Source organism: Dryobates pubescens, chromosome 22 (genome assembly GCF_014839835.1).
Source record: "Dryobates pubescens isolate bDryPub1 chromosome 22, bDryPub1.pri, whole genome shotgun sequence".
Lineage (NCBI taxonomy): Eukaryota > Metazoa > Chordata > Aves > Piciformes > Picidae > Dryobates > Dryobates pubescens.
In genome coordinates, this window is record NC_071633.1 from 15,250,159 (window position 1) to 15,269,989 (window position 19,831).

At 52.7% G+C, this 19,831-nt stretch overlaps 1 protein-coding gene across 2 annotated transcripts; it reads right to left on the reverse strand.

Moving 5' to 3' along the window:
• Positions 1 to 12,728: 12,728 nt before the first annotated feature.
• Positions 12,729 to 16,572, reverse strand: TMEM80 (transmembrane protein 80). 2 transcript variants are annotated; one of them, XM_054171800.1, is made up of 4 exons: positions 16,505 to 16,572; positions 14,130 to 14,223; positions 13,934 to 14,026; positions 12,729 to 13,249 (listed from the first exon to the last, which is right to left on the reverse strand). In XM_054171800.1, exons 2-4 carry the CDS (start codon positions 14,143 to 14,145, stop codon positions 13,044 to 13,046), a joined length of 315 nt encoding a protein of 104 aa, XP_054027775.1. In that variant the 5' UTR covers positions 14,146 to 14,223; positions 16,505 to 16,572; the 3' UTR covers positions 12,729 to 13,043. The 2 variants fall into 2 exon arrangements, with proteins under 2 accessions (XP_054027775.1, XP_054027776.1); XM_054171801.1 differs by having other exon boundaries at positions 14,130 to 14,202; positions 16,369 to 16,517.
• Positions 16,573 to 19,831: the final 3,259 nt, after the last annotated feature.

Sequence of the window (19,831 nt, forward strand, 5' to 3'; positions counted from 1 at the left end):
GCCAGGTTGAACGGGGCCTTGAGCAGTCTGGTCTCAGAAGGAGGTGTCCCTGCCTATGGCAGGGGGCTGAAACTCAATGGTCTTTGAGGTCCTTTCCTACCCAAACCAGTCTGTGATTCTTTGATTCAATAAGTCACCGTTCTGGGCTCAGCCCCAACCCTCAATGACCACCTGTGAGCAACACCTGGACCAAAGGCAGCACCCATCAGCACCCTCCTTAGTGCCCACCATCTCCTGCCAGCAATGGCAGGACAAGGAGGGACCCCAAAGAAGTCCTGCTGGGGACAGTGAAGCGTGAGCACCAGACTAGAACAGGCAGCTTCCATTGAGGAGGGTCAAGGTTTGGGGTTTGCTTTGGAGACTTGATGGGGTGCTTGGTGCCATGGTTTAGTTGATTAGATGGTGTTGGATGATGGGTTGGACCTGGTGATCTCGAAGGCCTCTTCCAACCTGGTCTGGTCAGTTCAGTTCAGTTCAATTCAGTTCAGTTCAGTTCAGTTCAGTTCAATTCAGTTCAGTTCAGTTCAATTCAATTCAATTCAACTCAACTCAGCTCAGCTCAGCTCTACTCTACTCCACTCTACTCCACTCTACTCCACTCTACTCCACTCTACTCTACTCCACTCTACTCCACTCTACTCTACTCCACTCCACTCCACTCCACTCCATTCCTACTCTATTCTGTTTGCTGGTGAGGGAGTCTGGAGGAGCCCAAAGCTTTGGGTAGCTCTAGGCCTGTTGGCAAGCGACACCTCCAACCTGTGACGAGGTTAGAACTGTCTCTGCTCCCAGGTTGTTCCCACTTCTGGTCATCTCCAATGAGGGGGAAGTTGTGTGTGAGCAGTCTGGGGAGGGTGGTGTTGGCCTGGAGTCTGCCTGTTTGCTTGATCTTAATCTCAGTCCCAGCAGCAGCAGCAGCAGCAGCAGCATTTCACTTCCCGAGTCACTCAGCGGTGGTGAGCACCACTGTTGGGAGTCTGAACTTTGGTTTATTGCCATGCATATGGTCTGCACTTTACCTTTGTAGGATATAAATCTGGACAGGTTGAGACTGATAAGAGAGAGGGGATAAAAATAGAGAGAGGGGGGAAGGAAAGAAAAAAGGAAGTAGGAAGCACAAAATTCAAACAAACTCAAATTATGGAAAGCTTTTGGGGCTTGGGACTCCAAGTACCACACATTTGAAGGTTGAACTTGATGATCTCAGAGGTCTTTTCCAACCTTAATGATCCTACTCCCAGAGCACCAAATGTGGAGGGTTACTACTCCACCAGCCATCAAAGACAAAAGAGTCCTGCCCTGCCCTCCACAGAGTTGCTGCTGAAAGCCTCAAGCCTGCCTTGGAGGGATTTGTGTCCACAAGTCCACAGGAGGCCATGGAGGTGATCAGAGGGCTGGAGCACATCTGCCTTGAGGACAGGCTGAGAGAGTTGGAGGTCTAGGACAAGGGTGGGTTGGAGTTTGTGAGCCATGAGGGCTCATTTGTGCCACACTTGTTCATCATGACAGCCAGAACTGGTGCAAAACGTCATCTGCTGTCCCCTTCTGCCCCGGGTCTTGGTGCTCATCTCCTCCATCCCAGCTTGAATGCCTGAGAGAAGCTGTAGTAGGGTAAGTGGGAAAGGAGAGGGGAATAGGTGGACTAAAGCTTCATCAGGTCAAGACCCAGTTGTGGTCTGGATGTGGGAATGTGCCCCTGGCACATGAGGTGAGGGTTTCTGGCACGTGAGACATGTTTGCCCATCTCAGCAGGATAAGGAGATGCTTGTGAGCAGGGTTGGTTTGTGACCCTCCTCTGTAGGCAGTGATGGATGGAAGGGCTTGGAGCATCCAGAGCAGGCTGCAGGGAGCAGCCCAGCCTCTGCCAGCAGCCTCTGGCCTTGTGCAGATGTGAGGGTCCCCCTGATTGCAGCATGCCTGCAGGAACAGTCACCTCCAGGCTTCACTTGGTGCTTCAAACCACATCAGGGCCCAGGTAGCTTGTCAGGCCGCTTCAGTGGCTGTTCCAGGGCAGCTGAGCAGGCAGAGCCTGTGATTCCCCACTTCTGGCTTTGCCTTCCCATGGGTTGGGAAGCTTTTGGTCGTCTTCTGCAGAAGCCCAGTGGCAGTGAGCACATTGCAGTCATGCCCTTGGGAGCATTTGGGGCTGGGCTCTGCTGGGGACGGGGAAGAGCTTCAAACCGGTCCAGCTCTCAGCTACACACCCTTCCCTCCCTTCTGGATTGCAATTCCTCCTGATTTTCCTGGATTACCAGGAAATGAAACCACCAGGGCTTTTTTGGTTATCCCCCCAGCACTGTGCATGTCAAGTTTGCAGGTGGCACCATCCCCAGGCTCTCGTTGCCGTGGGGAGGGACAAGCTCTTCTGGAATCATAGAATGCATCAGGTTGGAAGGGACCCTCAAAGGCCATCTTGTCCAACCCCTCTGCAGTGAGCCTGGACATCTCCAGCTAGATCAGGTTGCTCAAGTTTGACCTTGAATGTCTCCAGGGATGGGGCCTCAACCCCATCTCTGGGATGACCTTGATGGCTTTGTTCCTGTGGGAGCAATGCAATGACACCAGTGTGTGGGATCAGCTTGCTCTGGGATCCCTCTTGACAGTGATTTGCTGCAGGGGACCTAAACGTTGTGGGGGTGGGTGACAACACAACAGCTCTTCCCTGAACTTGCCATTCCAAACCTGCTGCAAGTGGCTGTTCACAGCTCCCCACTACATGAAAATCCCTGACAGATGACAAACTGTAGGATCTTGTGGGCAGGTGGGGATCTAGGAGCCAAACTGTGATCTCAGGCTTCCTGGGTCCTCCTTTGATCTCATCTCCTCCATTACTCAGGTGTTGTGCTAGTGCCTGGCACCATTTCTGATGGTGCAGACTCTTCTCTAACACAGTTGGATGAGCAGGGAGGGTTTCAGAAGGTACCATCCTTACCATCCTTGCCCTCCTTTGGAGTGAGAGGGTTGAATAGCTCCTGGGCAGGCAGGCAAGCATTTGTCTGGGCATCTGCCAAACCCTGGCCAAAACAGGGTGGTGCAGGAGGTTGTGCTGGCAGTCAAGTGCTGGTAGATCTGCCTGGTGCTCTTCCAGGTGGACACCCTGCTGCTGATAAAGCTTCACCTCAGTGAGGAAACCACCACTGTCACTCCAGGAAGTCTGATGACTTTCCCTGGCGCTTGTGCTTGAGGGCCACTAAGGAAGGCTCTTAAGGCTTGAGTACTTTTAAAGGGTGATTGTTTTATTGCCCCTCACATCAAACTCAGAGGCTAAAGGCTGCGTGCTAACATCTGCCCAGGACTGCTGACTGCTGGTACATGAGGCAGACTTAGTTCCACATGGGCAGAAAACAGCTGAGTCTTCATCACCACCACAAACCTGCCCTGACCCAGACCTTTGAAGTTCACCACTACATGGAAAGGAGGAAGCAAGCAGCGAGCATGATGGAGACACAGCTCCAAAGCAGCACCCCAGGACCCAGCCCTCTGGGAATAATGCTGCCAGCCTCCCCAGCCACTCAGTCTCTGCACCCCAACCTTTCTGTGATGTTTCTCAAGCCCATGCAGCCCAATGCAAATATTCTCCATTTCACTCCTTTCTTTGTCTCTCACAAGGACTGAAACCTCCTGAGTCCTTTAGGCCATCAGGGTCTCTTCTGAATCTCTTTCCCTTCCAGCCTGAGCGATCCCATGGGTCTATGATAAACAATTTGGTTTCCAGCCACCTCCTCAAAGGGTCAGAAGCCAACAAATATCTGGTAGATTTGGCCCCAAGACTGTCCCCCAGCAGGGTCTCCTTCCCTGGACACCCAGAGCAGAGCAAGCTGGCCTGGGTTTCTGCTACACAACTCCTCCCTGGCTCATCCTGCCCTTGGCTGAGGCTGGGCAGGCAGCCCCAACCGGGACAGCCCAACAAAATGGTTGCTGCTGCTGCTGTTCCCTCAGACAGTGTCTTCACCACGCACCACACAAGTGAGCTGCCACCCAACTGGGCAAGCTGGTCTGTACAGGTGCCTGCATCCATCTGCCTGGGAGCTGGGCAGACAGAGCCCTAGGAGCAGCCACCAGCAGGAGCTATTTCAGCAGGCTCAGAGGCAGGGTTTGTCACTCTGTTGGTGAGATGTCTGCAGCCACAAGAGGTGGGTGCTGAAGGAGAGAATCTGTCTGTCCCCTCCCTGGAAGTGTTCAAGGCCAGGCTGAATGGGGTCTTGAGCAACCTGGTCTAGTGGAAGGTGTCCCTGCCCATGGCAGGGGGGTTGTAACTAAATGATCTTTAAGGTCCCTTCCAACCCAAGCCAGCTGAGGATTCTATGAGGATCCTGTGATACAGAGGCTGTGGCCCAAAAGTCATTTCCTCCTCGTGTCACGCAGCATCCAGGCTGCTCACCTCTGTCTCGGTGTCTTTGCCTGCCCTCAGAATGGGTGGGGACTGGCAGAAGAACAGAAAGGCACAGACTGAAAGCTTGTCTTGGCAGACTGCTTCATCACCCCGAGCCAAGGTGCTCCCTTCGCGCTGTGCCCTCACAGCTGCTCCCTTCCTGGGACTTCACCAACATCCAACTCAGTGGTGGCAGCACTCAACTTCTTCTCAGGCTCCCCAAAAGCACCCCCAGTTCCTCTAAGCTCTGTCATCATATGACAAACCCATCCTACCCTGTGGAGTACGAGCAGATCCACACAGGACCTCCTGTACGTGCCGGAGAGCTGGGATCCAGCCAAAAGGGACCAGGTCCTCAGCCACCTTAGCTTCCTAATGCTTCAGCAGCAGGTCCAAACCAGGTCCAAACCGGGTCCAAACCGGGTCCAACCACAGCAGGAGCAAACTGTGTTACCCCAACACAAGTTTAACCTTGGTTTTGAACCAAGCAGTGACCTTTGCCACTCACAGAAAGGTTCCAACAGTGGATCCCGAGTTCCTCTCCACAGTCCCGTTTTAAAGGGCTGCTCGGTCCACACTGCTGCCTGCCCTTGCTGAGTGTCAGGAACCCAGGGTGAGACCCTGCGTTCACCCCTGCTGGGCCGAACCTCTCGGTGTCAGTTCTTGAACTCCATAGAAGTCCTTTTTCGGCGCAGACCCCACCAAAACCAGCCCAGCGCTGGAGCTCTCAGATGATCAAGCACCGACAGACGATCTCGGCTACAGCCCTGGCTTGAGAGCAGCCCAGCCACGCAAGTGTTAACTCCCCGTTGCCCTAATTACGGCAGGGCAGTCGCCGTCATTTACTACCCTGTTGTCTCACAGTTAGTTCCAGTATTTAAAAATAACGTCAGGCAGGTCTTTTGTCCCTGAGCCTTGGCCTCGCTGGAGTTTGCACTGGCATTTTCCAGGCAAATAAGTGAAAGGGGAGAGGAGAGCTGCGCTCCAACTCCTTAGCGGGGAGGTAAGCTCACAGGGAGGCAGAGCTGTGGTGTGAAGGACCAGGGCAGCTTCAGGTGAGGCTCCCCGCTGTTTGAAGAGGGGCGATGATGGATCTTGCCGAGGTCACGGGCAGGGAGAGCTCACCTACAGAACTCTACCCACCAAAAGCAGCTCCTCACCGAGGTGCCCGGCTGGTGAGCAGCCAAAGAGACCCCGGTTCCCTCTGGACGCATCGCAGACAGAGGAAAAGCCGAGGTCTGCAAACAAACAGCCTCTCAAAACTCCCAACTTCATTAGGAGCAGGGGGGAAAAAACCCGAAACCCATCCCCTTTCCGTGCCAGACGGACATTTTGCTGCCAAGAAAGTGCCACCTACTGGAACTGGCTCCGGCGAGGAAGCGCAGGACGGGGGAGCTACACCCCTAACACGCAGCGCTGGGAAAAATGCCCTTTTTGTCCCACCAACTTTTTCAAGGCAGTAAGACAAAGCTCAGTGCTGGGCATGAGCCCAGCCACTGCCCCCTCCCCATCAAGCTCCCTCTGCAGAGGAAACAACCAGGCTTTGGAAGTGGATAAAGGTTGGGTAGAGGAGGGTGTGGAGGGGAGGGGGGGATGCGAACCTTTAGGTTGGCAAGGAGGGACTTACCGCTGCTGAGAAGGTCTCCTGCCGTTCCCTGGGCTCCCCTGTGTCCTCTCCAAGTTTCACCTAGTTCAGTCCTGCTGCCATTCTCCAGCAGCCCAGCTCCCTGCTCGGTGCTTTGCTGCTCCCCCCCAACAAGCTCCGACCACGGAGGAGAGAGCGAGGCAGAGCCCACCCAGCACCCCGACCTGGGGGTCTCTGTGCCACCCGCTTCCCTCTGCCCTTTCGTCCCGGTGCCGCTCGCCCCGGTTGTCTGAGAGCAGGTGACAGAGGTTTCTTGGCAGAGGAGAGAGGAGGGGAGGGATGTGGAGGCAGCGAGAGGTGGAGCTGGGACCCGGAGCAACAGGTTACTGTATAACTAGGAGCTGGTGGCCCCAGCAAGCCGGCTGCATCCCCGCCAGGCACTGGGGGCGACTGGGACCTTCGCCCACTCCCAGTGCAAAGGCGCCAGGAGCTGAGCCTCGGTGCTGCTCGGTGGGGACGTGTTAAACTTCAGGTTTCTTTTGCCTGAAAACGTTTTGTACCCAAGGGGGAGGCTGAAGGTGGCGAGAGGTGGCAAAGGAGAGCTCAGAGCTGGGTTTTCCATCACCAGTCAGGGAGGGGTCGTGCTGCCTGACCGCCTCCTGGGGGGAACAAGGCCCCTTTTGTGCAGCCCAAGGCTCTCCTCCGCAGCTCCACGCTGGCTCCTGGGTTGTTTTCCTCCAGCTTTGCTCCTGCCTGACGTCTGCAGCAGGAAGAGGTTCCCTGAGATGGAGGGAGAGGGCACAAACAACATCCTCCCTCTGCAGGTCCCCAGAGCAGTTGTGGGTGAGCAGCAGAGCCCCGTGTGGGGTACCCCACACCCTGGCACTGTGCTCCTTGGAATGAAGCTGCTATAAAGGCCTTCATCTTGCCCTTTCTTGGTGGGCCTGGCCATGCCACGGGTCTTGCCCCACACATCTTTACCTGGGCACTAGGCAAAGGTGCAACATGGCTTGGGCAGAGCTGTGCCAGAGTTGTGGTGGGGAGAGGGCAGGGACTGGTGAGCTCACTAATGGGAGCAACAGAGGGGATGTGATTGCCTGGTACAGGAGGGGAGTCAGAGGCATCAGGTACAAGTTTGGGCATCAGCATGGTGCAGCTGGAGCAGGGCTTGCTCCTCAGCAGGGGATGCTCCTTTTTGGTAGGAGGTGGTCCTTGCTGGCAGGAGATGGTCCTGCCAGGAGAAGCTCAGGACCCTGTTGCTATTCACACCTGTGTGCCGTGTGCTCTGACAGACAGAATCTACACAGGACCTTTTTGGCCATCTCAGGGGACATCCATCAGGACTACAAAGATGCTGAGGGGACTGGAGCATAACTGATGAGGGAAGACTGAGGTCTTTTTGGTCTGGAGAAGAGCAGACTGAGGGGAGATCTCATCCATGCTGAGCAATACTACAAGGGTGGGTGTCAGGAGGATGGGATCAGGCTTTGTTCAGTGGTGCCCAGTGACAGGGCAAGAGCTAATGGGCACAAACTTGAACATAAGAAGTTCCATCTAAACATGAGGAGGAACTTCTTTACTTAAGGATGCTGGAGCACTGGAATGGGCTGCCCAGAGAGGTGGTGGAGACATTCCAAACCCACCTGGACGTGTTCTCGTGTGACCTTCTCTAGGTCACCCCCCTTGGACTCTATGATCTCCAGAGGTCCCTTCCAACCCCTACCATTCTGTGATTCCCATGCCACTGCAATACTGTCTCAGCCCTCCCTTGCTGGTATCCAGGCTCATTATCAGTGTGGTCAGGAGTAAGACCACCATCCACTTATCACCATGACCCCAGGTGAGGCACAGAGGAGGCAAGAACTGCTTCTTGCTGGAGCAGGAGAGGTAGGAATTGAGCTTCAGAACTGGTGGTGTGGCTCCTGTGCTGTCTGGGAAAGGTTTCTTTAGAAGCCCCAGTTTCATCAGCATACTCTCTTGTTCCTCCTCTCTCTTGCTCTTCAAAACCCAGAGGGAACTTTTAACAGCTGGCACTGCTGCTTCTGAGGCCGTGGAGAGGTTGTTTGAGTTGTGCTTGGTGGTTTGCCATGCTCAGACTGGATGTCTGGGGGCCTAGGGGGACCCAGTGCTCTGGGGAATGGTCTCTGCTGTGAGCAGGTTTTATCACTTTCAAAGAAGAGCCAGTTTCAGTTGTTTCAAGAGCTAACACTTGTTAAAGCAACAGGCTGAGCTCATGAGCTGATCATTAGGTTGGGAAACACTAGCTGAACACATGGGTCTTACAGAGGTGGCTGTGGCCAGGTGGCAGCCATCCCACAGCCAGTTCCTCCCCAGAATGTGGGGCTTGGGAGAGCATGTTGTTGAACCTCCTCACCATCCAGTGCCTGAAGGGGGCTACGACAAAGCCGGGGAGGGACTTTTTATGAGGGCTTGACGTGATAGGGTGAGGGGTGATGGCTTTGAGCTGTGGCTCCTGGAGACTGCAGGCAGTAAAGGACTTGATGATCAGAGGGCTGGAGCACCTCCCCTCTGGAGGCAGGCTGAGAGGGTTGAGGCTGTTCAGCCTGGAGAAGAGAAGGCTCTGGGGAGACCTTAGAGGAGCCTTCCAGTATCTGAAGGGGGCTACAGGAGAGCTAGGGAGGGACTTTGTACAAGGGATTGCAGTAATAGGATGAGGGGTGATGGCTTTGAGCTGGAAGAGGGGACTTTGAGGCTGGAGATTAGGAAGACATTCTTGACAGTGAGGGTGGTGTGACACTGGGACAGGTTGCCCAGGGAGGTTGTGGCTGACCCTTCTCAGGATATGTTCAAGGCCAGGTTGGACAAGGCCTTGAACAGCCCTAGGAGAAGCAGCAGACCACCAGATACATCACCAGGCAGGGGAACAGATGTTGGTCCAATGGAAGGGAAACATGGTGGGAATGTGTCAGAGCCCAGTGAGCATTGCCAGCTGAAAGGCTTTGTGCAGGACATCCCTACCCCCTGAAATGCATCTTCTGCTACTGGGGCTGCTGGGCTAGGGTGGCCTTCCTGAATGTAAACTGGAATTTGGAAGGATTCTGATGGAGAAGCCATTGGATGTCCAAGGCTCTGACTGCTGCTGTCTGGCAGCCACACTCCTGATGAAGACAGGCACAGCAGCTCCTGTGGGGTGCTGCACCCCGCAGGACATCTCAAAGTGCTGAGCAGAGGAGGCAAATTTTCCTCTGGGCAGAGAAGAAAACCACAAGGGAGCTTAATCACATCTTCCCTGCAGGAGCTGATGCTGGTTCAAGTGGGCCAGAGGACAATCACCCTGCTGTGGTGGCCATTCCCCTGACCTGGCTCCCAGATGTGGACCCAAATGAGTGTCCCTCATCACTGGATATTGGGAAGAAATTCTTTACAGTGAGGGTGGTGAGACACTGGAACAGGTTGCCCAGGGAGGTTGTGGATGCCCCCTTCATGGAGGTGTTCAAGGCCAGGCTGGATGGAGCTTTCAGCAGTGTGGTCTAGTGGAAGGTGTCCCTGTCCACGGCAGGGGGGTTGGAACTAGTTGATCTTTAAGGTCCCTTCCAACCTAAACCATTCTGTGAACCTATGATCAGCCTTGCTCCTTTGCCCACTGATGAAACCCTTCAGTGCTGTGACAGTGGCAATGGTCACTGGGGGACTGCACCACTTGAGCTGTTTCTGCTTGCTGAGGACCAGAGAGAAGCTGTGGACCCACAGAGCCCTATCTCTTGGAGTACCTCCAAGGCTGGAATCCCAGGAGGCTCCCTTGCCTCTTGGGATCGGCCTTTTAAATCAGGCTGGCGGCAGACTCGGCTGTGATGGCTTGAGAACAAAGACTTCTTCCTTGCAGAGTAAACACCACCCAAACCCAGCTCCTCAAAATATGTGTTCCTCTCAATTTTTAATGCCTTTTTTCACATCCAGCTTGCTCGTCCTGTTTCAGAAGGGCTGGGCCTCCTAATTAAAAGCTCCAGCAAACTTCTGTCTGGCAAATGTCATCAATGGCTTCACTGTGCTGAGCCTGGCTGCTCTAAGCACTGGGAACGTAAGGAAAACCTCAGAACATCTGAAGATGAGGAGCAACTTCTTTACTTTGAGGGTGCTGGAGCCCTGGAGCAGGCTGCTCAGAGAGGTTGTGGAGTCTCCTCCCGTGGAGAGACTCCAAAGCCACCTGGACACTGGGACCCAGGAGGACTGTTTCCTGCAGGAATCAGCCCAGGGGGCCAGTTCTGTGGCACAGCATCACAGCAGGGGCAAACACCTCAGGGCAGGAAAACCTTCTACTTTTATTAAGTGTCTCCTGAATTTGGGTCTCTTCTGCCTCCAGCTCTGCTTGTGTTTGATTTTGTTTGCAGTGAGCCCCACAGGAGGGAAAGGAAGGCAAAACATGGAGGCTGCAAGTGGAAGTGGAAGTCTGTGACCCCCCCCATCTGCCACACCACCTACAATCAGGTAAAACAAACCATCCACTTCACAACACTTCCTTTAAAACCCACCAGATGCTCTGGGGCCAGACCCTTGTGCAGGGTGCAAACACCAGGGAAGGTCTGTGGGTTCCCTTGTAACACACAAGAAGGGTTCTGCTTGGTACAGGTTTGTCACCAGCAGGGTAGACACAGCTTGGTATGTTGGTCACTCCTTCCACCAGCTACCTGATGGGTACATTCCAGCATGCCAAGCAAAGCTGGAAGGACAAATGGGTGGGGGTTTGCTTCATGCAGATTAAGCACAGAAACATTTGGTGATTGGATTTCCTGGTGGCTCCTTCAGCACCCAGTTCTGCTTTTACATTCTCTTCATGGGTGCAGCCCTGCTCCTGGTGATCAGCAAAGGGTTGGTTGTGCCACTGATCTCACAGCATCAGGCCCAGGGAGGGGTTCATGCCCATGTGTGTGTTTTGGTGTGGGCTGCTGGGTGCTGTAAACGTGAGCAGAAGCTGGTTGCCGAGACCTGGCCTTGGAAGGGGCTCCCCTGGGTAAGGTCAAGGGATGATGCAGGGCCTGTTGTGACAGGACAAGAGGTGATGGGTTGAAACCAAAAAAGGGAGATTTGGACTGGAGAGAAGGGAGAGCTTTATGACACTGAGGGTGGCGAGACCCTGGGCCAGGTTGCCCAGAGAGGTGGGAGATGCCTCATCCCTGGCATCATTGCAGGTCAGGATGTTTGGGCCTCTGAGCACCTTGCTCTAGTTGGGGATGTCCCTGCTGACTGCAGGGGGCTTGGACTAGATGAACTTTCAAGGTCCCTTCAACCCAAACCAGGCTGGGATTCTATGTTTTTCTGTGGAATTGGACAGGAGCTGCTTCTGTGTGTTTTGATTCTTCCACCACCACTGGAAAGAACACAGTGGCTGTGGCAGCGTGGCTCCAGCTCCTGGCTAGTGCCAATCCATGCAGAGCTCAGGTGCTTCTTCCCATTTTAGGATGGGACCAGAAGATCAGGAGTCTTTCACACCCATCCAGGCTTGCCCAAACCTTCCTTTGTGAGCCTCAGCTGGAGCCTAGGATCTGAAGAAGATGCTCTGCACTTCAAACACTGACTTAGATCTGAAACATCATTTATTTGACTAAACAACTGCCAAAATAGGAAGTTCTGAGTGGAAGACCTGCTTGTCCAAAAGCTCCCCAGCTCCCCAAGCTTTACATTAGCACCAAGAGATTTTTTGATGAAGTAATTTATTCCTTTTATTTTTTTTTTGCAGAATCATAGAAATAAAACTTTTAACACCAAAAAGAAGCAACAGCCAACAACACTCTGGTGAGCTTTTAAACAGGACAGAAGGGTGAGTGAATGGTTGAGTGTTTGTGCTCCTCTTATGGCCACCCCATATCAACAACCCCCCCCCACACTGAGGTCTTGGCTTCTGCCTGAGCAAGAACCAGCAGCCCAAACCTTGCAGCTCAGCTCTCTGGGTACACACAAACCTCAATTCCCAGTCCCACTGGGATAAATCAGTCACTGCCCTACTAATGTCTGGGAAATTACCACTGGGGGCTGAAAACACAAATGAGAGCAGAAGAGAATCTGTGTCCTCAAACAGCAGCCTGTGTGGTGCAGCAGAAAGAGGTCCAGGCTGTATGGCCTGATTGGTTTCTGTGTCACTTGGTTGTATGTTGCTGCTACTCTGCACCCCACAACAGCACCTAGCTGGGTGATGCTCTGCTTACTACTCTGTGCTGGGAATGGGTAGTTAGAAATGATCCCTGATGAAGTCTTCTTGCTGAATCATAGAATCACAGAATGGTGGGAGGTGGAAGGGACCTGAGGAGATCAAGTCCAACCCCCATGCCAAAGCAGGGTCACCTAGGGCAGGTCACAGCAGAAGGTATCCAGATGGTTCTTGAAAGTCTCTTAAGGAGACTCCAAAACCTCTCTGGACAGCCTGCTCCAGGGCTCCCTCACCCCCACAGTAAAGGTTTTTCCTCATGGTGAGGTGGAACTTCCTGTCTTTCAGTTTGTATCCACTGCCCTTTGTCCTTTCTCAGGACACCACTGAAAAGAGCCTGGCCCTTCTCCTTGACACCCACCCTTCTCCTTGACACCCACCCTTCTCCTTGACACCCACCCTTCTCCTTGACACCCACCCTTCTCCTTGACACCCACCCTTCTCCTTGACACCCACCCTTCTCCTTGACACCCACCCTTCTGCTATTTGTAAACATTAATAGGATCTCCTCTCAGCCCTCTCCTCTCCAGGCTCAGCAGTCCCAGGTCTCTCAGCCTTTCCTCATCAGACAGATGTTCCAGTTCCTTACTCACCCTCATAGCCTCCCAGTATATCCCTCTTCCTCTTGATGTGGGGAGCCCAGAGCTGGACACAACACACCAGATGTGGTCTGACCAGGGCAGAGTAGAGGGGGAGTAGAACCGCCCTTGACCTGCTGGACATCATCTCTTGCCTTTGCCCATAAATAAGTGAACACAGCTGCCAGCTGGGACATGGCACCTACCAGCACTGCCCCTCACAGATCTGCTCTCCAAGCAGAGGAGAGGTTTACAGGATTGTTATCTGCAGGAGGGTTCAATATTTGAATAGAAACCTGCTCTTTTATAGGAGAAGCGCACGGAGGAGGTGTTGAAACCTGCCAGGGCTTAGCTGACAAAAGCAGCAATGGCCATGACCTTTAGTCCCGACTCCAGCCCATAGGTGGCGAGCAGCAGAGCGTTCAGGATGAGGTCAGCTCGCAGCACGTAGGTTTGCCAGGCCAGGAAATACAGCGCCAGGCCCACGCTGCCCAGCGTCAGCGCGAGGCTGAGCCCCAGCGGAGCCTCTTCTTCTGTCAGGTTACCCTTGGAGCCTCGAGGGAAACAAAAGCCTGGACTGAGTCTTAATTTCTCCACACACTACCACAAGCCCCAAGTCTGGAGCGTTCTCTGGAACAGGTTGCCCAGAGGTGTGGTAGAGGTCCCGTCCCTAGAGACATTCAAGGTTGGCAGTGGCCTTTAAGATCACCCAGTCCAACCATTCTCTAACTCTACTGAGGCTGGAGCTAAACCATGTCCCTCAGCATCACATCTCTTTGACACACCTCCAGGGATGGGGATTCCACCACCTGTTCCAGTGTAGTCATGGTGCAGCCACAGGCTGTTCAGGCATCTCCTTGGTGCTACTTGTTCCATGAGGCCTTGGCCATTTGGTTACTTGGTGGAGCAGCAAATGGAAATCTGTGTGTTCCACCATGCCCCCTCTCACACATCACTCTTGCTTCTCAACAGCCTTCCAGCTGTCCCAGTTAGATTGCTTCCTGACAAGCCAGTGGCTGGTTTTTAATGCTGTTAGAGATGATATTTCAGAAGGGAGCAAATTCTGTTTGCCCCTCTGGCCAACTCTATAGATCAGGCAGCTTAAGTTTAATGACCTAACTGAACAACAGTCCCCCAAATCTGCTGAACTGGCCTGTTAGGACACATGGTAAGTACCACAGTGATTCATCTCTGAGGGTGGTATTCCACTGAGAAGGCAGGGTGATAACATGGCATACCCAAGTAGAGTCGAGGCACTTCCAGAATGGCCATGATGAAAAGCACCAGAAGATCTGGAGCCAAAAAATCATCTGGGTAACTGAAAACTTGACCTGTAGAACAACAAGAGAGTCACTAAGCCAGGAGAAGACAGTGGGCAGGCTGACAAACCAGCAGGAGACAACCTGCTGCTGGGTTAGAATAGCTGCAACTTACTCTTGTACACAATCATCGTGAGGGTAGCCAGGAAGTAGAAGATGTAATAAACCCCATTCACATAAAACAGAATCTGCAGGGGAAGAGATGACAGCTGAGAGCTGTTGTTAAGGATTTCTGGTAGCACTGAGGTGGGATCCAGTTCATACTATGGCCATTTTCCCTGTGGCCCCACATACACTGCTGTGGCTTCTTAGACAAAATGCTTCGACTATGACTGGCCTGCTGGTAGGGTTCAGAGGGTCACTTGAGATTGCAAACACCAGCAGTTAGGAGGAAAACTTGCTGGTCCAGGTTTGGCTTTTGACAGTTTTATTTGGTGTGTTGAGAGGAGGCCACAAAGATGATGAGAGGGCTGAAGCACTTCCCCTGTGAGAACTAGCTGGATGAGCTGGGGCTGTTCAGCCTGGAGAAGGCTCCAGGGAGACCTCAGAGCAGCCTTCCCCAGGATTTGAAGGGAGCTACAGGAGAGCTGGGGAGGGATTTTGTACTAAGGCTTGGAGTGACAGGAGCAGGGGTAATGGCTTCCAACTGGGAAAAGCTGGATTTAGATGAGACATGAGGAAGAAATTGTTCCCCAGAATGGTGGTGAGACACTGGAACAGGTTGCCCTGTTGTGGAGGCTCCCAGCCTGGAAGTGTTCAAAGTCACACTGGATGGGGCCTTGAGCAACCTGGTCTTAGGAGGAGGTGTCCCTGCCTATGGCATGGGGTTGGAACTCAATGATCTTCACGGTCCCTTCCCACCCAAACCAGCCTTTGATTCTAAGATTCTGTGTAGTGGGGTGTTCATTACCCTCAGGAAATGAGGAGGGGGTGCATGTGCACCTGGCCCCAGGCACCTTCCACCCCTGTTAGGCAGCCTTAAGGAAGCTGACAGAGGGTTGGCAGGCTCCAAGACATCAAATTCCTGGAAGTTTCTAACAGTAAGTGGCTGTGAGAAGCAAACTGGCCCCATCACTGCCCATCCCATGGGAAGGCTGAAAGCTGTGCTCCTTCTTTGTCAAGTGCCCGAGAAAGGCCATCAGCTCAACTTCGAGGTGTAAATTGCTAAGAAACAGACTCCCTTGATTTACTGCCCACTCCTGCAGAGCATTGTATTTAGTTTCAGTGATTTGTCTGTCCATGTGGATCCACTGCCAAGGTATGTGAGAGCTCCACAATCCTTAGTACAGCCCCAAAATGTCCCTGAACCCCTACACAGCAGGAACAGGTGGTGAGACACTGCCACAGGTTGCCCAGGGAGGTGGTGGAAGCCTCATCCCTGGAGGCTTTTAAGGCCAGGCTGGATGTGGCTGAGAGCAACCTGCTCTAGAGTGAGGTGTCCCTGGCCATGGCAGGGGGGTTGGAACTGGCTGAGCCTTGAGGTCCCTTCCAACCCTGACAATTCTCTGATTCTGTAACATCTACTCTGGAATCACTGTCTCCTGAGGCACAGCAGCATGTGAATGTAGGATTCATGAGCAGGATGTCCCAGGACTCCCCACCACATGGAGAAGTCAGATTGTGGTTCCAGGAGTGCAGAAATGGAATCATTCCTATGTGTTTTTGATAACCAAATGATTCCAAATGCCTTCCTTAGCCTTAGCTAATACAGTGTAAGGAAGCTACCAGTGCAGACTTCATTCTTTCCACACTCAAAATACTCTTTATCCTCCCCTCTCTCCCCCAGCCCTTCTCAAACCCTCTGAGGATCTCCACACAGAGACTTCATCCCAGGCACCTTGCAGAGGAGCTGAGCAAGCACCCACACATGGTGGATCTCTTCCAGTTCCCAGCTCATTGTATTCCAACAGAACCAGGATTTTGTGTTTTTCCAGTTGAAGGAAGGTGGAGCAAAAAACATAAATTACTAGATAGGTTCTAGGCATGGCAATCTCTGAAGCCAAGGGTGTCTCCTCTCAGGAGATTCCTTAGATCTTGGTAGGAGGAAAGGTAGGGTGAGGTACCAGGAGAGAAGAGGAAGTAGGACTGAAAGCTGCTTTTACTACCTCGTTGGCTCTGTCAGCAGGGTGTGAGGTGTGCTGCTGCATGGGAGTTGTGTCCTCCAGCCCACAAATCCCAGTTTTAGCCTTGCATCCTAAGGAAGTTCATTAGGTGATCATAGAAGGTGGCTGGCAGCCCCCTGCCCAGACTGCAGGGCGGGGGTTCTGCAGGGGTGGGAGCTGACGGGGGCCGAACCTCAGCCCAACCCCAGCGAAAGGCGCAGAGATAATCTTCCTTTTTCCTGGCTGTGTTACCTGTGGCTGGGAAACTCACAGAATAACCCCAAAATCACGCTGTGCAGATGGATTAGGCAGGGAGGGCTGAATGCCTTCCAGCCAGTCTTCCTGAGGACTCCCAAAGGTGAGGGGATGAAAGGCACACAAAGGATACAACCAACGAAGTTCCTCCTTGCCGGCGAGAAGGGAAAAATAAGAGCAGAAAACAAGGCTCAGTGTTTACCCAAGGTGCTGCAGAGACAGTCAAACTGGTGTGGCCAGAGAGCTCAAGCATGCTTGTAAAAATTCCCTTTTTCCAGTTCCCTGGAAAACTGACTCTTTTCTCAGCCTGTGCAGTTGAGGCTCCAAAAGTTAAACTTTTCCAGGCCCCCGTGAATTTTTAAGGTAATTTGAGGGAAGGTCCTGTTGTGAAAGCGCCGTTCAGAGTGAGGAAACCATCTCCTGCAGAACATGCAGTGCAAGTCACCTGGAACCTGTCTATCCAGCCCTCTCCCAGCAGTTGACATTTCATCCCCTCTAACTATGCAGCAATGAGGGAGCCAGAATGTGCCATTTGGTTTTCAGCTGTGAGAAAGGGCTCCCGGTTCCTCCAAGCAACAGCTTTCCAAACCGGTTCCCTTCAAAAGCAGAGGCGCAAGAGGGCTGTGAGAGTTGGGGGTTGTTCAGCCTGGAGAAGAGAAGGCTCCAGGGAGACTTTCTGCTGGCCTTTCACTATTCAAAGGGCAGATCAGAAAGCTGGGGACAGACTGCTGAGCAGGGCCTGTTACGACAGGACAAGAGGTGAGGGTTTGAAACTAAAGGAGGGAGATTCAGACTGAACAGAAAGGTTTGACCCTGAGGGTGGTGAGAGCCTGTCCCAGGGTGCCCAGAGAGAGGTGGGAGATGCTCCAGCCCTGGAACCCCTGCAGGTCAGATTGTTTGGGGCTCTGAGCAACCTGCTGTACTTGCAGATGTCCCTGCTGACTGCAGGGGAGTTGGACTAGATGAGCTTTAAAGGTCCCTCCCCACCCAAACCAGTCTGGGATTCAATGGTTCTGTGATCCTATGTGCTGAGCACCCACAGAAACCCTAACAAATGTTTTCTGTGTATAAAACACAAATACAGTTCTCTTGCAACACATTGGCTCCCACCTACTGAAGTCCCTCCTAAGTAACTCATTCATATTCTCAGCCTCTTTGAGGCACATGAGGAATTGCAAAGTCCTGGTCTCTGTTTCACAGGGAGCCAAAGTGCCTGTGAGAGGCTGTTCCATCCATCTTCTCAGAGGCAGCTCCCACATCCGTGGGACATACCTCCCCAACTCCAGCCCTGCACTCCTTGAGGTTAATGTCCTCATCACCTCATAGTTTTATGCAGTTGGGCCTAAATTAATCCCCACTACCTTTAGGCACCTAATTAAGGTATCCAATTTGGGAATACTGTGGAAATAGGCAAGCAATTGTAGGTGATTCATGCTGCCTAGGATCTGCCTCCTGGATGTGCCTCATTTTCTCTCCACTTGCTGCAACAGGACCACAGGCTCCTGAGAGGGTCATCCCTTCCCTTAGCCATGGTGTGCTTTGAGCCCCTCCAGAAGGACACTGAGGGGCTGGAGTGGGTCCAGGGAAGGGCAACCAAGCTGGGGAAGGGTCTGGAGAAAAGGGGTGGCAAGGAGCAGCTGAGGGACATGGGGTTCTTGAGTCTGGAGGCTGAAGGGAGACCCTTCTGGCTCTCTGCAACTCCCTGAAAGGAGGCTGGAGCCAGATACAGGTCTGGCTTTTCTCTCAAGGAACAAGTGTCAGGATGAAAGGAAACAGCCTCAGGTTGCCCCAGGGGAAGTTTAGGATGGACACAAAGGGTTGTCAAGGCCTGGCCCAGGCTGCCCAGGGCAGTGGTGGAGTCCCCACCCCCAGAGGTTTTTCAAAGCCATGAAGATGTGGTGCTGAGGGACATGCTTTAGTGGTGACCTGGCAGTGTTAAGGGTTGGACTCGATGATCTGAAAGGTCTCTTGCAACCTAGCTGATTCCAGAGTTCTATGAATGCTCTATTTCCTTTTTGCAGAATGGGAGGTAAAGGCTCCATTACACATCATGCTCTGCAGTGACTAATGGTGAAAGATGTTTGTGTTTATACCCCAGCATGAAGCAACACCCATGTCAGCCACTGTGCTTCTCCAGTAAGGAGATGGCTCCATTTAGAAGTTATTTTAGACTGTGAAGTAGGCTATGAATTTAAAATAACCACAACTGCATGTGTGGGCATGTTATTATTCCAAAGAAGTGTCTGGATGTGGAACTTGTTCTGTGTAACCCAACACTAAGCCCTGCCAATGTACCCTCATCCTTGCTGGGGAGCCAGCTGCTGTGCTCACCCCAGTTCACAGGCAAACACCACCACCACACCCCCCCCCAAATTCCCTCATGGCATTTTTCCCAACTTTATTTTTACCATTTATTGATTGGGGTTTTTTAAATCATTTCCCACCAGAGGGCACCGACCACATTCCTGCATCTGTTCCAAGGCAGGTTTGCCAGCCACCATTATTGAGAACATGCTGCCTCCCCCCGAGCAACAGAGACATTTCACATGGGTTAAACATTTACACCCCACAACACACCCCTGAAAGGGACTCTGCAGGTAAAGTAGTCATTAACTACCTCAGCTGAAGATGTAATTTCAGGTGTAACAGCAGGCTGCTAACCCCAGCACCCCGAGATTGTCTCACTGTGAGGTGAGGATTAATGAAATCTGCATTGCTGCTGGGAAGAGGTTTGAATTGAAAGTGAATGTTCTGGCACAGGACAGAAAAATAACACACTAGCTAGCTGAAAGCATTTATTTATGAAGCAGCAGCTCTCAGCAGCAAGAACAGCACTCTGCTGAGGGGAGGCATTGCCATGGGTTAGTTGTTTAGGTGGGTTGGATTGGTTGATGGGTTGGACACAATGATCTTGAAGGTCTCTTCCAACCTGGTCTGTTCTATTCTATTCTATTCCTGAGGTGTAGTGTAATGACTTTCAACTGCATGCAGGTTGGCACCTGATTTCTGCCTCTTAGAAAGCTTGGATGGTCCAAGAGAAAAAGGAGTGTTGACACCAGTTGTATGACTTCTTTAATGCAGGAGGGCAAGTCCCAGGCACTTGGGATGAGGATGAATTGTGAATCTGAATCTTTCCAAGCCCTCTCTGCACCCAGAATGGTTCTCAGGAGCGCAGCAGCTGGAGTGTGCACGCACTCAGTCAGCCCTTTAAACCAAATCCTGACTTTCCTGGGCAGTTTGGTAGTGAACAGCTACAGACCACATTGTGCTTAAGGGTTTCATACAACAAAGCCTTGACTGCTCATGTAAGGGTCACAGAGTACTGTAGCAGGCTGCCCAGAGAGGTTGTGGAGTCTCCTTATCTGGAGACTTTCAAGCCCTGCCTGGATGTGTTCCTGTGTGCCCTGTGCTGGATTCTATGCTCCTGCTCTGGCAGGGGGGTTGGACCCGCGGATCTCCA

Excerpts from the sequence above, each read along its gene's own strand:
- TMEM80 (XM_054171800.1), bottom strand. Across the intron at positions 13,250-13,933 it reads AGTGCCTCGACTCTACTTGG|GCTCCAAGGGTAACCTGACA; the intron begins GTATGCCATGTT and ends GTTTCCCTCGAG.